At 38.1% G+C, this 20,290-nt stretch overlaps 1 protein-coding gene across 3 annotated transcripts in view; it reads right to left on the bottom strand.

Annotated features, from left to right (window-relative positions):
* The window catches only part of WWOX (WW domain containing oxidoreductase), a 472,878-nt gene that overhangs the window by 351,667 nt on the left and 100,921 nt on the right, over positions 1 to 20,290 (bottom strand). For all 3 annotated transcript variants that reach the window (NM_001030574.3, XM_046899484.1, XM_046899485.1), the window contains exons 7-8: positions 4,390 to 4,575; positions 522 to 786 (exon numbers count right to left, since the gene is read on the bottom strand). In NM_001030574.3, coding sequence (NP_001025745.2) covers positions 522 to 786; positions 4,390 to 4,575 — 451 coding nt within the window. The remainder of the gene's footprint in view (positions 1 to 521; positions 787 to 4,389; positions 4,576 to 20,290) is intronic.

Below are 20,290 nucleotides of genomic sequence, written 5' to 3'. Positions count from 1 at the left end.
GAATCAAGAAAATCATTGTTGTTGTTATTTTTAAATATGAATGAAGGTGCTTTTACCACTGAAAGCACTTTCCCTCAGCCATTAATAATGTCTGTAGTATCTTTTCTAACTAGGACATCTGTTTACATAAAAAATGCAGTCAAGCATATTCCACTTAAAAACCGAAGAAGTTTTTCATGTTTTACATATACTGAGCAGAGAAAAAACTCTGAACTATCCCACACCTAAAATATACAAATACCTTAATCAGAGCAAGTGAAAGTCATACAATCAAACACAGGAGTCACTCAATCCACCTAACGTGGTACCTTTACAGCAGATTGACAAATTTAATCTAAAATGGTTGAAGTAACCTCTACTAGACCACTCACGATCTTGACGTTATGTTTGTCATTAAAATCAAGGTTGTAGTTATAAAAGGCAAAAGGTCAAAGCAAATACTTACATCTGGAATTTTATAACTTTACTCCCCTGATTTGAAAATTGAAGATGTGTAAAATACTGTTAAGTCATTCACTTACCATGGATTTGGTGAAAGGTCGAGCCAAGGTAAACAGCAGGGTATACACCCACCAGTTACGATGAATGGAGGAGTAAATCATATTTCCAGGATGGACTGAGTTAGACGTCACCCCATGGGGAGAAAGGCGTCGGTTCAGCTCATTGGAGAACAGTATATTGCAAAGTTTGGAACGATTGTAGGCCAACATAGCCCAGTACTCCTTCTTAGATGGAGAAAGCAGGCTGAAATCGAGTTTTCCAGAGGAGTCTTTAATTTCTGTAAATCTGAAAAACAGTAAATGTACCTTAGATACCCCTGAGTTAATTTTGCTCTCATTAAGAACAACATAAAACATAGATAACCGAGTAGAACTTGGCCAGAACCAAAATAAAATATCAGCTTATTTGGCAGTTGCAAGTATCTACTGGAAATTACTCAAGGCCCGTGGAATAGCCCCATATATGTAGCAGTAAAATTATTGAATAATTAGCAAACACAAATAATAAATAAAACAAGTTGGAAAAAAAAAAAAGGCTTTAATGATTTAAAAGCATTGTATGAACTTATGAATTACATTCTTTTTAATCCAGAAAGGAAAATTTGCCATAGTTCCTCAAAAGCACAATTAACATGCAGGAATTAATGTAGGATAAAATAGAAGCAGAGAAAAACAGCATCCTTTCATTTCATCCGTTCCCCTGATTATTTCATCATATACTGAACACTTTCATTTAAGCATTCAAGTAACTATGGATGAGTCTCACTACCTCTTAGACTCTTTTTTAGATTAAAAATTGATGAATATAAAGGGGTTATAACCTTGGTAACTTGCCATCAATAGTCTTATATGTTTAAAAGACAAACGTAAACAAAGCCAAAATGAGTTCTGGCAGAGTATAATGTTTTTAAGTATACCCATGGCATGGCTGAACACAAATCAAAGTAACTAGTTGATGTTTTTTAATTGGGTCTGACAGAGTCATTAAACACCAGCTGTTTGTTTCTTCCTTTTTTTTTTTTTTTTTTTTTAAATAACAAAGTAGGGAATGTTCTAAAGACTTTAGATGAAGAAAAGGAATTTTTCATATAGTATTTTTTTCCAATTCTTACGATTTTGATGTATCAATTTACTGAATTATCTTAGTATTAGAAAATAATACTATATTTAGTTACAGACTCATGTTTCACCCAGAAGAGCTACTAAAAATAAAACAGATTTAGCAAGCTCTTTTTAATACTGAGTTTTCAGAATCAGCTTGGGAGAACAGGGATAAACATAATTATAGTACACACTAGAAAAATGTTTTAAAATATCTTTACTAATTTCACATCTCATACACAGAAATGAAGAGATCAGCTGGAATTTCCACATCTATTTTGAGAGCAGGATTATAATACATCTAGAGAAAAGCAACTACAGTACTTGAACTCAAGAGGAACCCAGAATGTCCTGTATCTTGCAGAATTGGCCCTTCAATTTAAACAAAATAACAACAAAAAATCTCTTGCATAATTTTCAGTTAGATAACAGACATCTCTGAAATTAACAGGGCTATTCTGGGAGGAATTTCCTATATTAATTCCTCAAGTAACCACTTAGGACACCAAAAATAATCTATAAATAAAATAATTTTTGTATACTTCACAATGGAAACACACGGGCATAATTTGAGTCCCATCCTTCAAATGAGTCAATCTTACTTATGTCGGCAATCTCATTGAATTCAGTAGGATAAGGTCTGTATAGTCAAATTAACTACACAGAAATAAAGACAGAAGGAAAGTCAACCTACTTATTATACTGATTTTCATACGATGTGCTTAGAGTATGGAAAGCTTAATTTAAACAGATTTCATTTGTGTTGAATCCAGATAAGTGAAAAGAATAAGGAACCAGAGAGGCAAATAAATATCTTGCCTTGGAGCAGTCTAGTATAATATTTTCCGCAAACATGGGACTTTATTTTTCCCCTAACAGGGGGTCTTGACTCCAGCTAAAAGATCTAGCCAAGGTTTATGGAAGTAATTAGATACCAACACTTCTGTTTTACAACATAGTTTAAGGCACAGAGTTCTCAAGTAGGTCAGAAAGTAGTACTATCCAATAATACCTAATGTCTAAACTAACTCCTTGCATCAACTTCTTGCCATTAAACTGATTAGGGGCAAAACCAGAATTATTTACAATGATCATTTTAAGTGCTAAGATATGACATGAATTGGAATAAGGGGGAAATCAAGTAGATGTGTTTATTATTTTACTCAAGCATAGGCTGTTGCTTATTTTTTGACTGGCTTCTATAAACCTCAGCTGATCTAATGAAATTAGCAATGAGCACTTCAAAAAATGTTTTTGAAAACACAGATAAAGATGTTCAGAGCTGTATGCTCTAGTTATACATAACACTTAATATAGTGAAAAACAAAGATGTCATTAAAAATACCATCATACACAAACTTACAAAGGGGAACAAGCAGCTGACAATTCAACATAATCTCCCATTAAATAACAGCTCATTTATACGTATCCCATTGTGCCATCCACATCTGGCAAGTGATTGGACTTGGCAGATTTATTTCTAGAGCTATCTTGCCTGCCCTGCAGTAGCCTCCCTCACTCCTAACAGGACTCTGCTACTTGCTTTCACAGACCTGGTGTGATTTGCAAAGATAAGGATGTCCAGATTTTGTTACCACCTAATTACTAGACATTTCATGTCTTTTAACACCGGGGAGGATTATTACTGGCATTTTCTATTGCTTCTTTCATTTCAGCCATCATAAATTTAAAATGGTAAAAGTAAATCTATCTGCAGTATGTCATTTATACCATAAGCCCCTGTGTTTGGAAGTGATAAAGGTTTCAGCCTGACCCTTGGCTGGTCTCTCTCTACGAGGTCCCCGGGGTTGCATTTTATGGAAACATGATTAAAAAAATAAGCTTCATGCTGGGTCACTAAAACATTGCAGAAATATGAAGGAAGGGAAAAAAAAAAAAAAAAAAACCCACTGCTCACACATTCTTTCTTTGTGTTTGCTGAAGATGTTACACATGACCAGAAGTGAAATAGAAATCAATGACAGTGTTTAAAGCTAGACATTATAGGTCTAATCTTAGAGCCCCAGAACTAAATCAGAAGAGTGGTTTGCACTCTAAAATTCAGAACTGGGGCCTCCATTTTGCACAAGGAATTCTCTAATTCTCTAATTTATATCAAAACCTTCTTCCCAGTTATTAAAACAAACACTTCCAGCACAACTGAAATAAGGCAAACCTCATCACATTTGTTTTGCCAACTGCACTACTCATGACAGTAGGAAATACGAGTGTCTAGTATTTTAATTAAAACTTTCACCAAAAGAGGCATGGCCAGTGTTCTAATATGTATTAACTATACTATTTCCCAGTTACATTATACAGCTAATGTCTGCATTGAATTCCCTAATTTCTCATTATAATACAATTGGATTTCATCTAGTAGTTTTTAATTGCATTGTTTCTCCTACTAAAATAACTGCACATTCTTCTTGGTAAGATGTTGAAGTAGTTGAATGACAAATCAATATAGGTCATGCCATTCAGATTTAATCAATTATTATTCCATCTCCTAGCGAAATCAATAAGTGGTCTGATATGCGGTGAAAATCTGCATTCATACAAAGAATGATCAAAAAACACCTACAAACTAGAACACGCTTTACATATGGCAATGTAGCAACATCCACAGACATTGGCAATGCTGTTTTTAAAGAGATTGTTCAAACAACAAATGCTTTAGACTGGGGCCTTTCCTTTTTAAAAACTCACACAGCTCTGCCATCACCGTTTCTGCTTTAAGGATAGCAGCTATCAGCTAAACCCAAAACACATCATAAGGTTAACCAACCTGTGCGACTCTGAGGACACGACCACCACCCTGGCAGGAGAGGAGCGGCGCAGGATGTCCTCCAGCAGCTGGACGAGATAGAAGTGCCCCAGGTGGTTCACCTGGAAGGTGGACTCCAGGCCGTCCTCCGTCAAGCACCACGAAGAACCAAATATGGCAGCATTGCAGACCAGGATGTGAAGAGGCCTTGAACAATCAAAAGTATTAAGGGTTAGAACTGTCTAGAGAAAGGTAGCTCAGTGCAATGCACTTAGTTGCGTTCCTGTGGGAATCAAGTGCACACAGTGGGTGCAGGTTTCAGTTCTGCAGGGTGGAGCTGTGTGAGGAGGGCAGGGCTGCCCACTGCTGGTTCCACACGGAGCCCACCACAGCGCACTGTTGAGGCACTTGGTGCCACTGCCACCTCTGGGAAAACATATTTAGTGAAGAACAAAGTGCAACTCTAAGACCAGAACATCAATATTGTTGCATTTGCTTGGGTAGTCTGTTCCAGCTTATTTCATCTTCACTGCAATGGACGAAATCCCATGACAAACACAAAATAAACCACGCAACCTAAACCCTATGTCTAAGATAACAAATGAAGCACAGCTTGCCCTCAGCTCAAGCACTCCTCACAGCCCTATAGGTAGAAGAGAGGAGATCCACCATCAGATTTTCTCCTTAATGGTTAAAAAGGCTACATACCTCTGCTCTGAACATCTGCAAAACGAATTGTGGAAAAGATGAAAAATAAAGGTACAGGTTGTCAAACAGACCTGACTGAATCTAGGATCCTTCGGGTGCCTTAAAAAGCCCTGATTTTGATAGTCCAGATTTCAAAAACATTTCTGGCAGAATCATGCACACCTTAGCTAAACGCTGAGGTTTGTGCATCAATCACTGACAAAAGCAGAAAGCTACATGTCTTTACTAAACTGAATTTCAACTGTGACCCTGTTTGGAAGTTACCAGTGTAGTCTGGTTTTAAAAGAAGTTAAGAACCTAATGTCTGTGCTTGTGCCAATTTTGGAAAGAAATAACAAAAAGCTTCAGACGCAGGCTGAAACATCTTTGTGTTTTGGGAGCTTGTTTTCTGAAGTGCTGAATTTCAGGTTTTCCTTTTGGGCAGCGATACACATGTAATAGCTTCCTATACATGCTGTGTCTGCAAAACGAAGTGAAGATAAAGGGGGACTGTCCTTTTAAAGGCAAGGTTCTCCCTTTCTGCTCAAACCACTTTGCACAAAGGTAGTGTGTTTGCCATCTCACTCAGCACCACGTGATCAGGCGATTTGCAGGGGTATAAAAGACTGTATTTTTAAAAAGATATCCAACCCTTTGAGGCATATTTTATCAAAATGCTTTAAACTCAAGTTCATCTCGCCTGTTCAAGATCCATCTGCCAAGAGGAAAACAAAGCCTCATGAAGATTGAGAATGCACGTGGGGAAACTTTGGATGATTCATCATCTCTTCTGAAAGTTTATGAAAAGCTCTGGCAAGAATTAATTTACAGATTTGTAAATCTCCTGGGAAAAGGAATGAGTTTTCTCAGCGTAGATGCTGTTTTTGGTATATGAGCCTCCTCTTTGAGAACTGGGGCACGTGAGTACTGCAGTAGTATAGAAAATACCATCATCATTCCCTGAGAAAGCAAATGTGGCACATTTCTATGGAAAGATTTTAACTTTATGGGATAATTGTTATGTGTAGTATGAAATAACAGACCACAGTTAGACAGAAAGGACCCACAAATGAACCAACGGTATATTCCACCTATCCAAATTGTAATACCCTTCATTAATACTAATTACACATTAACTACCGGAGGCAAAATATGTGCTCTATACCTAAATCTCTCAGCTTGATTAATTAAAAAGAGGATTCTAAAATTATAAAACTATAAAAGGTAGTCACTATTAAACTGTAAGTGCATTAAATAGGGTTTTGTAAAAGAAATAAAATTATGCTCCAGTCATGAGCTTTTCATTTTCTGAATAATATTTTGCTCTTTTTTTTTTAATAAAGGTAGTGAAATTTAAAGAGACTGTAAAGTTAAAAATACTTACACTACCCTATGTAGTTAAAAATCTGTAAAGAAATATAAAAATGAACACAGAAATGTTTTAAATAAACATGCTATTAAAAAAGTAATACCTGTATTTGTAATCAGTGTTAGTGTTCTTAATGTTTTAAAAGTGGTTTCTCTAGTAAACATCACAGAAAAGAAACCTGAAGGGCTGTAGCAGGAGCTACTGCTGTTGCGCATCATCTCAGCTCAGAAAGAACCACCTCTCAGGTCTGGGTCCATCTCTACAAAGCTATCAGTGTCTCTCATCTCACTGCTAACAGAGGTCCAATTACTGAAAATTGTCACCTAAGATTTTGTGATCTGGACATTTATTTACACACCAGGAACGGAATGAGATTACATAGCCATTTCACATTACCTTTATAACAGTCATCACATGGTTATGAATTTCAGCCACAGATGACGTCCCCGAGCCCTGCACCCCCAAGCCTCCAGGTGGGGACCAGGGGCGTAAATCCCCCCCCACTGTAAGGGCAGAGCAAGTCTGAGACCACCTCATGAGGCTGGATGAGTACAAGTCTTTGGGACTGGATGGTGTGCATCCCAGGGTACTGAAGGAGCTGGCTGAGGTGGTTGCCAAGTCACTTTCCATCATATTTGAGAAGTCGTGGCTGTCAGGCGAGGTCCCAGATGACTGGAGGAAGGGTTACATCACTCCCATTTACAAGAAAGGGAGCAAGGAAGACCCAGGGAACTAAAGGCCGGTGAGTCTCACCTCTGTGCCTGGGAAGATCATGGAACAGATCCTCCTGGATGACGTGCTCAATCACATGAGGAATGAGCGTGTGATCCGAGACAGCCAGCATGGCTTCACCAGGGGAAGGTCATGCTTAACCAATCTTGTGGCCTTCTATGATGGAGTGACAGCGTTGGTGGATGAGGTGAAGGCGACTGATGTCATTTACCTGGACTTGACCAAGGCCTTTGACATGGTCCCCCACCACATCCTTATCTCCAAATTGGAGGGATGTGGATTTGATGGGTGGACCACTTGCTGGATAAGAAATTGGTTGAAAGGCCGCAGACAGAGGGTGGTGACCAATGGTTCTATGTCCAGGTGGAGGCCGGTAACGAGCGGAGTTCCCCAGGTGTCTGTCTTGGGACCGGTGCTCTTTAACATCTTTATCAATGACATCGACGATGGAATCGAGTGCACCTTCAGCAAATTTGCTGACGACACCAAGCTGAGTGGTGCGGTTAACACGGAGGAAGGAAGGGATGCCATTCAGAGGGACTTTGACAGACTTGAAAGGTGGGCCTGGGTGAACCTAATGAGGTTCAACATGGCAAAGTGCAGGGTTTTGCACTTGGGCCAGAGGAACCCCAGGCATCTACACAGACTGGAAGGAGCAGTCCTTGAGAGCAGCTCTGCAGAGAAGGACCTGGGGGTCCTGATGGATGACAAACTTAACATGAGCCAGCAGTGTGCTCTTGCAGCTCAGAAAGCAAATGGTATCCTGGGCTCCATCATGAGAGGGGTGGCCAGTAGGGACAGGGAGGTGATTCTCCCTCTCTACTCTGCACTTGTGAGGCCTCATCTGGAATACTGTGTCCAGGTATGGAGCCCCCAGTACAAGAAAGACAGAGAGCTGTTGGAGAGGGTGCTGAGAAGGACCACAAAGATGATCGGGGGACTGGAGCACCTCCCCTACGAGGACAGGCTGAGGGAGCTGGGCTTATTCAGCCTGGAGAAGAGAAGACTGTGGGGTGACCTCATTGCAGCCTTTCAGTACCTGAAGGGAGCCTATAAACAGGAAGGGAGTAAACTCTTTGAAAGGGTAGATAACAGCAGGACAAGAGGGAACAGTTTTAAGTTGAAAGAGGGAAGATTTAGGTTGGATGTTAGGGGGAAGTTCTTTACCAGGAGAGTGGTGAGGTGCTGGAATGGACTGCCCAGAGAGATTGTGGATGCCCCATCCCTGGAGGTGTTCAAGGCCAGGTTGGATGGGGCCCTGGGCAACCTGGTCGAGTAAATGGGGAGGTTGGTGGCCCTGCCTGGCAGGGGGGTTGGAGATTCATGATCCTCGAGGTCCCTTCCAATCCAGTCCATTCTGTGATTCTGTGTGATGACAGATTCTAATCTCAGTGGTGCAGAGCTATTGCTGAACGTATCATTATGCAGGAACAAATTTCTTAAGACACTTGACAATTCACACCACACATCTGGCACTACAGCTTTGCTTTATGACAGGAGTATTTTTAAGTGATAGCAGAACTATGACCTTGATTTCACAAGTTCATTAAAAACACTGCTGTGATCTACATTAGGCTTCCTCCTGAGCACAAGGAAAAAAAAAAACAAAACAAAAAAAACTCTCCTTGGTTTCAAGTAGTGCCTTTGATGTAGAATTAAAAACAAATAAGAGTAACAAAAAATGACATTGGCAGTGGAAAATTTTCTTACTATTGACATTACCAAGCTGTTCCCTTTAACCATGACGCCTACTTGATCTTTCTGGAAACTCCATATAGTTAAAACCTTCCAGAGTGTTTTGCAAATTTACCCCTATGTCTCCTTAAAATGTCTTCAGTCAGTGACTTACATCACACCAAGTGAGCTAATGTGTTCTACCATTACAATTTAAGTATGTACTGGGAGTTGAACATAAGCTGCTCCACCATAGCATGTAGTCACTGTTTCTTCTCATTCACAGCATGACCGAGACTGGAGAATATACTGCTTAAACTGCAAGCTATGCAGCAATTGTAGAAAACTCTCATTGTGTTGGTAATTGTAGCTACAATTTACTGAAAGTTAAAAAGCATGTAGAATTAGTAAGGACATTTTTAATTGTGAATATCTCGGTTAAAAATCACTGAATATCTTGCGCACTTTACAAGCCCGTGACACATCACTAACTCTAGTACCAGGCAACTCATTCAGATCTTGCATGCTGTGCTAAATTCACCATTAGAAGCTACAAAGTAATCCAACTGCTCTGCATTATTTTAAAATACAAAAAGTTAATACATTAGAGAGATACAGAAATGAAGTTGCTGCTATAAATCAGTTACAAAATGTAATAATCAATTTGGTTAGCACCTGATGTTAAACTAAGATCTGCCAGCAGACTCCCAAGCTGGCTATGTGCAGCGGTAGGTATTTCCAAGGGAATTAATTACCGATGATTTGCAAAGGTAAGAATAATATTTTTCAACAAATGTAGCCTGTGCACTAGGAGGTTAAACAAACACCGCCAAAATGTCAACAGAGTTCACGGCTTTGGTGTTCTCCCAGTGCAAATGCAATGAAATAGTTAACCAGAAATTATGCAAAGGGAATACTTTCAAATCTTCCCATGAAGCAGAATGTCACACCATCTGGGGCACTTCTCAAGTGATTTGAAAAGTTCACACTGTTTGGAATTACACTGAAATTCAACAGAAAAGGCTTTGCCATATCCCCCAAGTCCCATAAGCAACTGTAGACCTATGTCACGGCCAGTAAAGAAGGCAAAGAGATGCGACTTCTCTTCCATAAAAGAAGCAAAGTCACAGCCCACCACATTTTTCCATCCCATAACTCTGAACACCCAGGTTGCTTCCTCGCAGAGCTAGAAAATGCAAGTACTTCTGTGAGGAAATCTCTATATTCACAAAGAGGATAACTGAAATGCCGTCATATGGCTCCCCAGAAAACAAAACAAAACAAAAAATGAGTTAAACAATCATCTCCAGAAATTTCTCTCAATCCTGTAAGAAGCAACAATGGGAAACTGAGCAACAAGGAAATTGCTAAAAGTCAAAGAGCAGCAGGAGATCTTGGCACTGTGTACGATCTAACATCCGCTCAAAAATATTTACCACTTTGATGAAAACTTAAACACACACAAAAAAGCACTGCTTAACTACATGAATTTTAGAAATGAATGCTTAATGCATGCCCAACTTCCCTTTTTCTGAGAGCACTGACTGAAAAGATACCAAAAATAGCTTTATTGCCACCTGTCAGAATAGTGGATCCTTGTCAGACAGGCTTCATTTTAAGTCAAGCTACTAACACAGGACTTAGAGCCCTGATGGATGACCTCCAGCTATAAGCAAATAAAATTCTCTCAAATTCTTCCAACTGGATTTCTTTCAGGATTTGACACTGTTGATCAGCAAATACTTCTTCCCCATTTCCAGGAGATTAATGGGACTGGACTGAAATTGTTCTGCTTCTCTCTTCATACCTAATACATGGGAATTATGAGCAGCTGCTCCTGTATGTTCATAAAATATCATCTACATACTGCCATATAGGTCAACCATCTCTCAATCATTATTAATTACCTCTATAAAATCTTGAGTGCACAATTTTGTAAAAGTTTGGAGAAGGAAAAAAGGTCTTAGTGGATTTAGATCTAAACAGAAAACATCCATTAGTGCTGGTTTTCCCTGTATTAGTTTTCTTAAACATACAGGAGAAAAAAAAAGCCACAAATCTTACATTTCCAGAAATTAATAAGTGATCATCCTTTGAAGAAGACTTCCAGCTCTAAGGTGATGAGAAAGTTGGAGAGGGCCCTACTTTTCCATTCAGTGGAGGTGCAGAAGCAATTTCCACTATTGTAAAAATCTTAATTTGAACTTCTGAGGAGAAATTTAGACCCAATTAAAATATATATATATATTTATACCTTTAATATTAACATCTAAAACATTTGCAATGTTGCCATCAATCTGACATTAGCCAAACCTACACTGCCCAAGGTACTTTCCCTCACAAAAGGATCCAAATTGGGATTTTAACATTTTACTGTAGTATGAATTTCACAGATTACACACAAAATAAGAAAAGTAGGGATGAGGTTTAAGGTATTGACATGATCTGTCTCCTACACTTTGCTCTTTTATACACTACAAGCATTCCCATTGTTGCTTCATACGTGAGAGAAATTTATATGTGACACTATAAATCTGAGGAATTGGAAACTTTTTAGCATACATTTTGTTATCATACCAGTAAGCCACTGTCTTTTGAAAACAAATTATTTATCCTAAATGAAGGTCAAGATTAATGGGATTAATACTTACTTTCTAACTGATAACTGCAAGACAGATGCCTTCATACCACCCCAGGGATTAGCCCAGTCCATACATATGCTCTCTGTCATTTTCCTGAAGGTATGAAGAAGCAAACCTCTGAACAAGGATCAATGAACTCAATCCATGAGCTTAGAGCCTCCATTTCCTGTACAGATATACTTCACCTCTTATTAAGAAGGAAGAATTATATTTCATGAACATGTGGGGGGTTTTTCTTTCTTCCACTGTGTTCATACCAAGGACACTTTTGCCTTTTTGGGGCCCGTTATCCAGAGCTGTGAATTTCCTTCTGCACAGCTCTAATCTAACCCTAAATTATCTCTGACAGCAAACCATGTACTCATGGAATTGGTATGAAAAAGTATTAGTGCTGTTCGTCCCTAACCCCAGTGCCTCCTCAGGACTGCACTCCACACCAAAATCCATCCAAAAAACCCACATTTTCCATTGTTAAAATATTGCATCTTTGCTAGTTCTGCAAATGTCTCAATGCATACGGATTTTGAAGTTCCTGGTGGCAGGTAAGGGTAGAAAGGGGACCAAACCGGGCTGTGAAACTTAATTTCTGTATCTGTTCAACCTTTCAGTATTTCCATCCTGCACTCTTCTTCCTTTTCTCAAGCTCCGGCACAGTATGAGGAGCACCTCATTCCACTACCTGTCACATCTTGCAAAGATATTTTTGTTTAAATATCAGTGACACTTAGGAGATATGTAGAACCTGGTAATTTTCTTTTCCTTCAGCAATTCACATAGGGACAACTCCATCTTTTTCAAAATCCCTATAGCAAAGCATCATTCACAAACATACACAAGCAGTTAGTAATAAACATAAGCCGGCTCTAAAGGAACATTTATCTTGCAGTGATAGCAATGACTTGCTATTTTCACATGTACTTCTAAAGATACAAATTTCTTTCGCACACACTTTGTGATTGTGAAAAAAAAAAAAAAAAAAGGAAGCTGCAACTCACAAGAAAGGCCAGCAACTACTTTTATTACATATTCATGGTATTTTCCATTGAAAACAACTAACCCTTTGGAATATGTTTTAGGAACCACAGTTGATCATCTAAATAATAAAACAGTTTGTGCATTTTGAACATTTCACTCGCCACTGACAACTCTTTCCTCTGTTTTGCCCAGAGAAATATAGAGCTGTAATCAAGCCCACAGCAGCTGTGTGCTGCCATTCAGACCTGAAAGATTCCATGTTGTGATAAAAATTAATGTCCTTTGAAATCCTCTGGGACTTTTGATGCCTTGGGAGCAGCTAATGAAGAAATACAACCTTTGCAGAGTATAACGCAAATTTTTTTGGTTCTAAGATTAAGACACATGTGGCATATGCATGGTCTGTCTAATGTCAGCAGTAAAGCATTCATACTCAAGTGCCAGAAGACTCTGCCTTCATGTGCTTTAATTATCTCCCATATGAAAGCTTTTACTAAATATATTTTAATGCTTAAGCAATTGAATAAATACATTTGCCTTAAGTTTCAGAAATTTTAGAAGAGAACATCATTTAAACACAAATCCTCTGAAAATCTACTAAGCTATACCACTGCAAATTCCTTGTTTTATTTGCAACAGAATAGATTTTAATTAGGCAGATTAAGTCACATATATTTTACTTCCTTAGATACTCAAAACACCCCTTGCAGCTGATGTGTCTTCTGGAACTTTGTAGAAAGGCAGTGCCTCTGAAGACTTTTAGAAGTGGACTCCAAAACATTTTATGAGCCGCCTTAGACTTGTCTTAGACTTTGGCATAAATACACGGCTCAAAATGGGGATCAAAACCACCAGTGTGCTGAGCAGAAGCCACTGGGGATTCACAGTCTTAACATGTACCTGGCTAAAATAAGTCAGAAAAGAAATTAGAAGGACAAAGCAAATCTTTCCTCAAGAACACCTGATTCAGGTCTGTTTCAAGGTGCTTCCTTTCTTTTGAGATTCTCACAGGCCATTTTTCAAATCCTAAGGAATTAAGCCAAGCTCAGCCTTTTGTAAAATGCTGCTGCTGATGCAGTGCCACCCCCATTGCATAATTACATGCTTCTGTGTGTGACAATCCGACAGCTTCCAAACCTTCGTCTCCTACCTTTCAGGAACACTTATTAACCACCAGATTATGGACTGGGTGGTAGTGGAAAAGGGATACTTTCCATCCTCTCTGCCCAAAACACATCATTTTCCAGAAAATAACACAACATTTGCTGGGCCAGGCTATGTATACAAGAAATGACTCTAATAGTTTGGTCTGGGCAGTCACCAGTGAGCAGAATTTTGGTTCCAGTTTCCTATTTAAATAAATAATTCTGGATTCTGGAAATTCGTTCCCTCGATCCTTCACTGTAATTTGAGTGTTCGAGTATACCTGCAGACTCATCCCTTTGTTCACCTCCATATCTACAGCTGACTAGAGTAAATAACTAACGGGACACTGTTTTGATCTTCTTTCTTAGTTCAGAGTTATAGTCCGGATCCATGCCACAGTGACTTTTGTAGCACTTCTGTGACAGTTTTGGTCTGCTCTGACTCTAAAGATGACCAGTACTCTAAAGATGATCAGTAGCCAAATAGCCTTCCCTGAGACCAACTGAAGGACAGCACTCCCATCAGCATTACAGATTATGCTGAAATTTGGGGCTGAGATTTTATCAAAAATGGCTTCAAATTTCTTCTTGCTTACACATGAAAGAGGAGTCAAAAAGTATTTCAAAAGCAGTTGGTTTCATTTTTCACTCTCCATTTTGCTTCCAGTGCTAGAGCTAGATGTAGTCTGAGCCAATCAAAACAGCCAATCCAGGTACTGAGCGAAACAGAAACAGCCACACATCTTCAGATGCCAAATGCAGGAGGAGAGACTCTTTTCACTGTAACTTAAGGAAGAAACCTGGATAACTCTCCAAAGACGAGTGGCAAGTTCACAAATTTTAGGCAGTCCAGTTGCAGTCATAAAACTGTTCAAGCACCTATCATTCTTTCTGTTGCCAATGTGCAAAAGCATTTAATTTTTTTTGCAGATGTATTTTTAGTTAATGTTACAGTGAACTGTCCATTCTATATTTTAATTTAGAGTTTTACTTTAAGAAAAAGTTCTGAGAATGCAGATATTTCTCGTGTTCCAATGCAGCAGAGAAGGTGATCTGGTGAAAACGTCATGTTCTCTGGCCTCCAGTAAAAGTGGGGGAGGGATTAAGCTTGAAAGATTCCTAATTAAAAAAAATACTGGAAATAGCTTCTGGATGCACATGACTTGACACATGCTACCATAATGGGGTAATTGTGTACAAGAGCTTAAAAACAGAAGGAAAGGAAAACAAAAAAGAAAGGAAAGAAGATATTTATGCAGAAAGCCAATCCCTGGGCTTTAATAAGGCACAGTACCACCACATAAGGAAAAAAAATTGTTTCACTCTAATATTATTACGAATGTTTCAAATTCAGTCAAACTTTGATCTTATTTAAATTTAAGATACATGCTGTCTGCAACAGTAACTTCCAAGTTATGCATGTTTCCATACTTAATTCAACGTGGATATTTTTGAGTATCTCAAAACTTATAATGCTGTCCAGAAGTTTGTGTCTGAGTTGCACTGTTAGAATGCAAGTCATATTCTTAGTTCAAAAGACAAATTTAATAGTTCAACTGTTTCTAGCTTTAATTTAGAAGACGTATGCCTATAAATTTCAAAAATTTCTGCAGGTTAGAAAATATATTCACACTTTGAATAGCAATATGCAGTGGCAACAACTGTCTCTAACAAAGAGAATTCTGCTACAGAACTGTTAGGTGTATTGGCATAAAAGCATCACTAATAATTCATTTAAATCATATATTCATTCTTTTCTGAACCCTTTAAATTGTCTGTGAAACAACTTACTGAACAGATCCCATTTCTACATATGTATTTATAGGTACAGATAGAATTTGTTGTACAACCTTTGTGATTTAATTGTGGTTAACTTAGAATTTTTTAAAAAATAAAGCATGTAATATGTCAGTCATCATACATGAAGATCCAGAAAAACAGTATTCTGGGGTGAATTTTTAGCAGGCTCAGAAATCTTAATTGCATCTGCAAGGTTTCATAACACTTCTGGTTGCAGCATGAAAAATGAATGCACTCATGGAGTCTGCAGCCTCAGTTAAGAAGGCCAACTGAAAATCTGGCCCTCTCCATTTTGGGTCTGGTTGGGCAAATAATAAGAGACTAAGTCCCAAATGGAGGATCATAATTTGTAACTCCTGCCTTTTCTGTATTCCTATGTACAGTATAAATGAATAACTGCTAGCACATGCCAATTCTTACCACAAATAAATAAATACATAAAATAAAGATAGGAAAGAAACAGAAGTGAAAATCTACAGACAGAAGTCCTGCATAACCATGAGTTGCATAACTGAATTGCTGCTTCCAATCCAGAAAACTCTCAGTAGTAGCTATTGGCAAATGCTTTTTTTTATTATTATTATTTTTATTTGAAGCAAACCAAGTTTTTTCAGGATAATCTCATTCTTTTCCTCAAACAAGGAGAACATTAAATTGATGTTTTACTGTTTGGCTGAAGAAAACTTTAATTCAAACCAAGCAGCTCTGTGCACCACTCAAAGCTAAGATGCACCTAAAATTTCATCTGCAACTTTATCATTTAGTTCTGCCCACCATTTGGATCATGTCACAGTTCTTACGCTGAGGATCACGCAAGGAGCACGATATAATGATTGTATTGGCAAAAAAATCAGTACCTACCCTGGACATTTTAGGGCTGAAGTATTAGCTCTCCTTCACAATTAAAACATGCAGGCTGTAGTCAAACGTGTGATGACCAAAATGTCAAATACAAGTTCCTTTAAAAATTCCAAATCCTGCAGTCCATGAACAGCCAAACACTGATGCTGGCTAGATTTAAATGCTACACTGCATACAAGCACAGGAGGGCAGTCATTTGTCTATAAAGTGGGATTAATACCAACCATAATTCCTTACATTGTGCCCACTCAATGTAGAGAAAATTCAATTCTGTGTTTTTAGTTCCAAAAGACTAATATGAAAGATTGGATTGTCTGCCTCATCCAACTGCACAAAAAGCATCTAATGCCAAATCCATCCTAGCCCAGAACATTATTATAAACAGATCATTTATTTGATTTTCCTTAACAGAGACATTCAATCAACTGCCTGAGCTGAAAACTAGCAGAGGGGAAAGACAAGAAACAGATAGTAGAAATAACTTGAGCAGATTTAGCTCTTGGGTGCACTGAGACCTTTTTTCGTGTTCTCATCCTCACCCTACCACTATCTTCACGAGAGAGGTGAAAGTCATCCACTCCTGGTAGAAACAGCCAGTGAGATATCTACCTATAGATAACGAGCCAGGTGTCCTCAAAAAGTGTCACAAATGACAGTAAAAATCACAGAAAGGTCAGCACTGCATTTCAAAGCTTCGAGAGAACCTAAACCTTGTAATCATTACTGTGCCACAATAAATGCTTTCTCTAAACAATTAGTTTTGCAAACTCTTTGGCCCTGTCTGGTAGTCAGGTCAGACTACCATTTCACGCATCAGTCACATCATGTTCAGGTTGTGCTGCTGTCCTGCAGTCCCATGATGAAATAAGAGACAGATCAGCAATATTGTCATATTCTGTTAGAAGACTTTGGGAGATTGACCTGCAATTATTACATTTACCTTTTTCTTCCCACAGAATCTTTTTAACTGAAAGAGAAATTAAAACCGGAAAGCACTGTTCTGGTAAGGTAAGCTTGCATTCATCTTCAATCACAGAACTGCAAGACCTAGGATAGCCTTTTATCCCAAAGTTTCATTGGAGACTACATGGATAAAGAAGAGCCTCAGAAAAAAGCAGCTGTATCAACTGAGGAGTATAAATAATGGGAAACAAAAAACTATTTTCTTCCATGAGGATAAAGGATTTTCTGGAGTATATTTATAGGAATACAGCATAATTTGCCAATGTTTATACACTCTAAGCTCAAATTTTATCTGTGGACAAGGCTGCAACACCTAATAAATCCAAAATGGAATACAAGGTTCCTTTCAAATCTCTTTGAGTTTTCATGCTTCTAAGATTAATCATCTGATTTTTACTTTTATCTTAGCTCTTACCTACTATTCCAAATTGTATTAAAAGTTCCTTTCCAGAGTAACTCTTTCCTCCCATTTATTATTTATGTTTTTCTCAATGCTCCCTCTGTTGCATTATTTGTTATTTCATGCAACCAGCCCCTGCTGAGCAGAGGACGACATTTCGCCATTCTTCAAGTAGTTTTCAGGATCTCTTTGATTCTCAAACACATTCAAGAAGGCAGCTTTTTCTCCTGGTTTTTACTAGTTCAGCATTTTTTCCTCTAAGCCTGGCAATCCTCACCCCTTCCCCATCTAAAAGAAGTTTTGATCTGTTAAGCAGAAGAAATTTAGGGATACTTTTATCAGAAGTAGTTCCACTTTAGCTTTCTTATTCAGGAAAAGATCTGTGAAACACAGTCCTTTAAGACTCTCTTCCAACAGCTATCAGCCAAGGAAGAACCCACCCCCAGGCTGTGATGTGGCTATGAGTACATCCTTCTATCTGCTGACGAGATATAATATCCAGAGGCACAGAATGCTCCAGAAGAGCAGAATCTTAAAAGACAAGCATATCTATTCTCTATTTTTACACTTTCATCTATTAGGTCAGGTGTCACCAAGACCAACAGTTTCTATAGAATATAAAAGTGTCCCAGAAAGCAATACCAGACTAGAGAAATTATGCAGACAAGAAAACTTTCTACACCTAGAAGCGTAAGAAGTTCACCACTGCATAATAAAGGCCTCTTTACGCAGTATGCTGGGAGAAATGAAAATATAAATGTTTACAGAAGTGTGTGTGTGTGTTCATATACAATTTGTCTTTCACACTTTAAAAACTACTGTAGTTTTGCCCAAGAAACCGAGAACTATAAAACTCAGACCTCAAATGATGATGTCCTTCTTCAGAAAACAACAAAAAAACCAACTTGCTTTTTCTACTACTTTATTGCGAAAGAATTTGTAGGAGAAGTTCGTAAGAAAAACTGTATACTTATCCAATATCTCCTATGTTTGTAAATGAGATTTACAGCTACTATGCTAAAACTGTGAGTGTATCACAGTACGCCCTCTCACCCAGGTTCATGAAAGCAGAGATACCAAAGCCTTATGAATGTTAAGCTACCAGCTTATGGACTTGCCAAAGCATACAGTACAACATTCATTCAACTTGACACTGAAGCCTGTAAGGTTTTGTTCAATTGCTCAAAAAGCTACTAATGCAAAGGAATCACTCATCTGACAAAGGCCTCTGGACATGACTGCAAAATAGAGACAAAAGAAGTTAGTGCACATTAGTGCTGGAAAACACGTAGAGCTGGCATTGCAGTAATAAGATGCTATTGCCATATAATTGCTTTTCTCACCATCTCTAGATACAGTTGTATCACAAAAAATCAGAGCCAGAAAAACCTAGTAGGTCTTCCAGTCACTCTCCTGCCTGCACAGATGATTGCAAGGTAACTCTTCTGTACCTATATCAGATAAAAGACCCACTGCGACAGGCAGTGAGGGAGTCTGGTCACCATCCAGACTCAAAGTTTAAACAAAATATAGCTGGAAATTCATTTTTGTCTAAACCTCACAAGCTTCACAATGGTTGCAGGGCCTTTGACTTTTCAATAATGCTTGGAGCAGCTCCACCAGACACACACGCATCTGATTCTAGACAGAAATATCCGAAGGCAAGACACAGGCTGTTGTCTATGACTAAAATTTTTCAGAATAAAACAAGAGCAAAACATTAGTAAACTCGATCAGGGGCAACACAGCTAAACACTGGTAAAACAATGCACGCTAACAGACATCAAACAGGTTTTACTGATTCTGAATCTTTTCATTTTCTAATTTCTATAGCAAAATTTGATTTAAGAACATTCACTTCTAAGGATTTATAACATGCATACCAAATGGACTGCATAGGATGACCGTACGATATGATTGGCGATGCACAAATCAAGTTAAGAACTGCATTTGAAGGAAGGGTGGTTTTAACTTTTCATGGCACCATATCCTCTTTTTAAATAAATGTAGCATACTAAAAGCATGAAGAAATTAAATTAAATTTCTTTCTAATCTTTCTGTTCTAAATTAAAACATGTTATGAAACTGAGTTAGTATTAAAGCTTCAATACTGCAAGGCTTTGTCTTTCTATTTCATGAAGATTTGCAGACATGAAGATGCTATACAGTACAAAAACACTGTTCCAATGAATTTTGGCAGTGAACAAGTTTGTGTTAGAACTCAGTTTCGACAATTCTTTGAATCTAAGAGACGTGAGAGCCCAAAAATGTCATCTGTCTAACTGTGATTTAGATTTGGTAGTAATTAAAAAGTGAAAAAATGTTCTCTTTTTTTTTAAATACGATTTCTTTAAAAATACATATTTTCAAAACGTTCTAAGAGACCACATTCTCTTCCAAAGTATGGTAATAAGTGTATGCACTATAAAAATATTTGCAGAAAAAAGAAAAGAAGTTAGAATAGTTCACATCATTTGGAAAATCTGGATAAAAGCACAAAGTGCTGAATTTGTTGTAAAGAGATGGTACTTAAAAAATTCAAATCATTTATTTAAGGATTCACCATTCAAGTTAAAGCAAGTCAACCATTTAGAATTCAACGCAAACAAACAGACTGCCCTTTTATTAGGCTCTGTTATTATCACTAGCTTTTTTTTGGTTTGTTTCGTGTTTT

This window comes from Gallus gallus, chromosome 11, assembly GCF_016699485.2.
Source record: "Gallus gallus isolate bGalGal1 chromosome 11, bGalGal1.mat.broiler.GRCg7b, whole genome shotgun sequence".
Taxonomy (NCBI): domain Eukaryota; kingdom Metazoa; phylum Chordata; class Aves; order Galliformes; family Phasianidae; genus Gallus; species Gallus gallus.
Note: the sequence above shows the minus strand (reverse complement) of the source record. Positions and strands in the feature narration are given on the sequence as shown.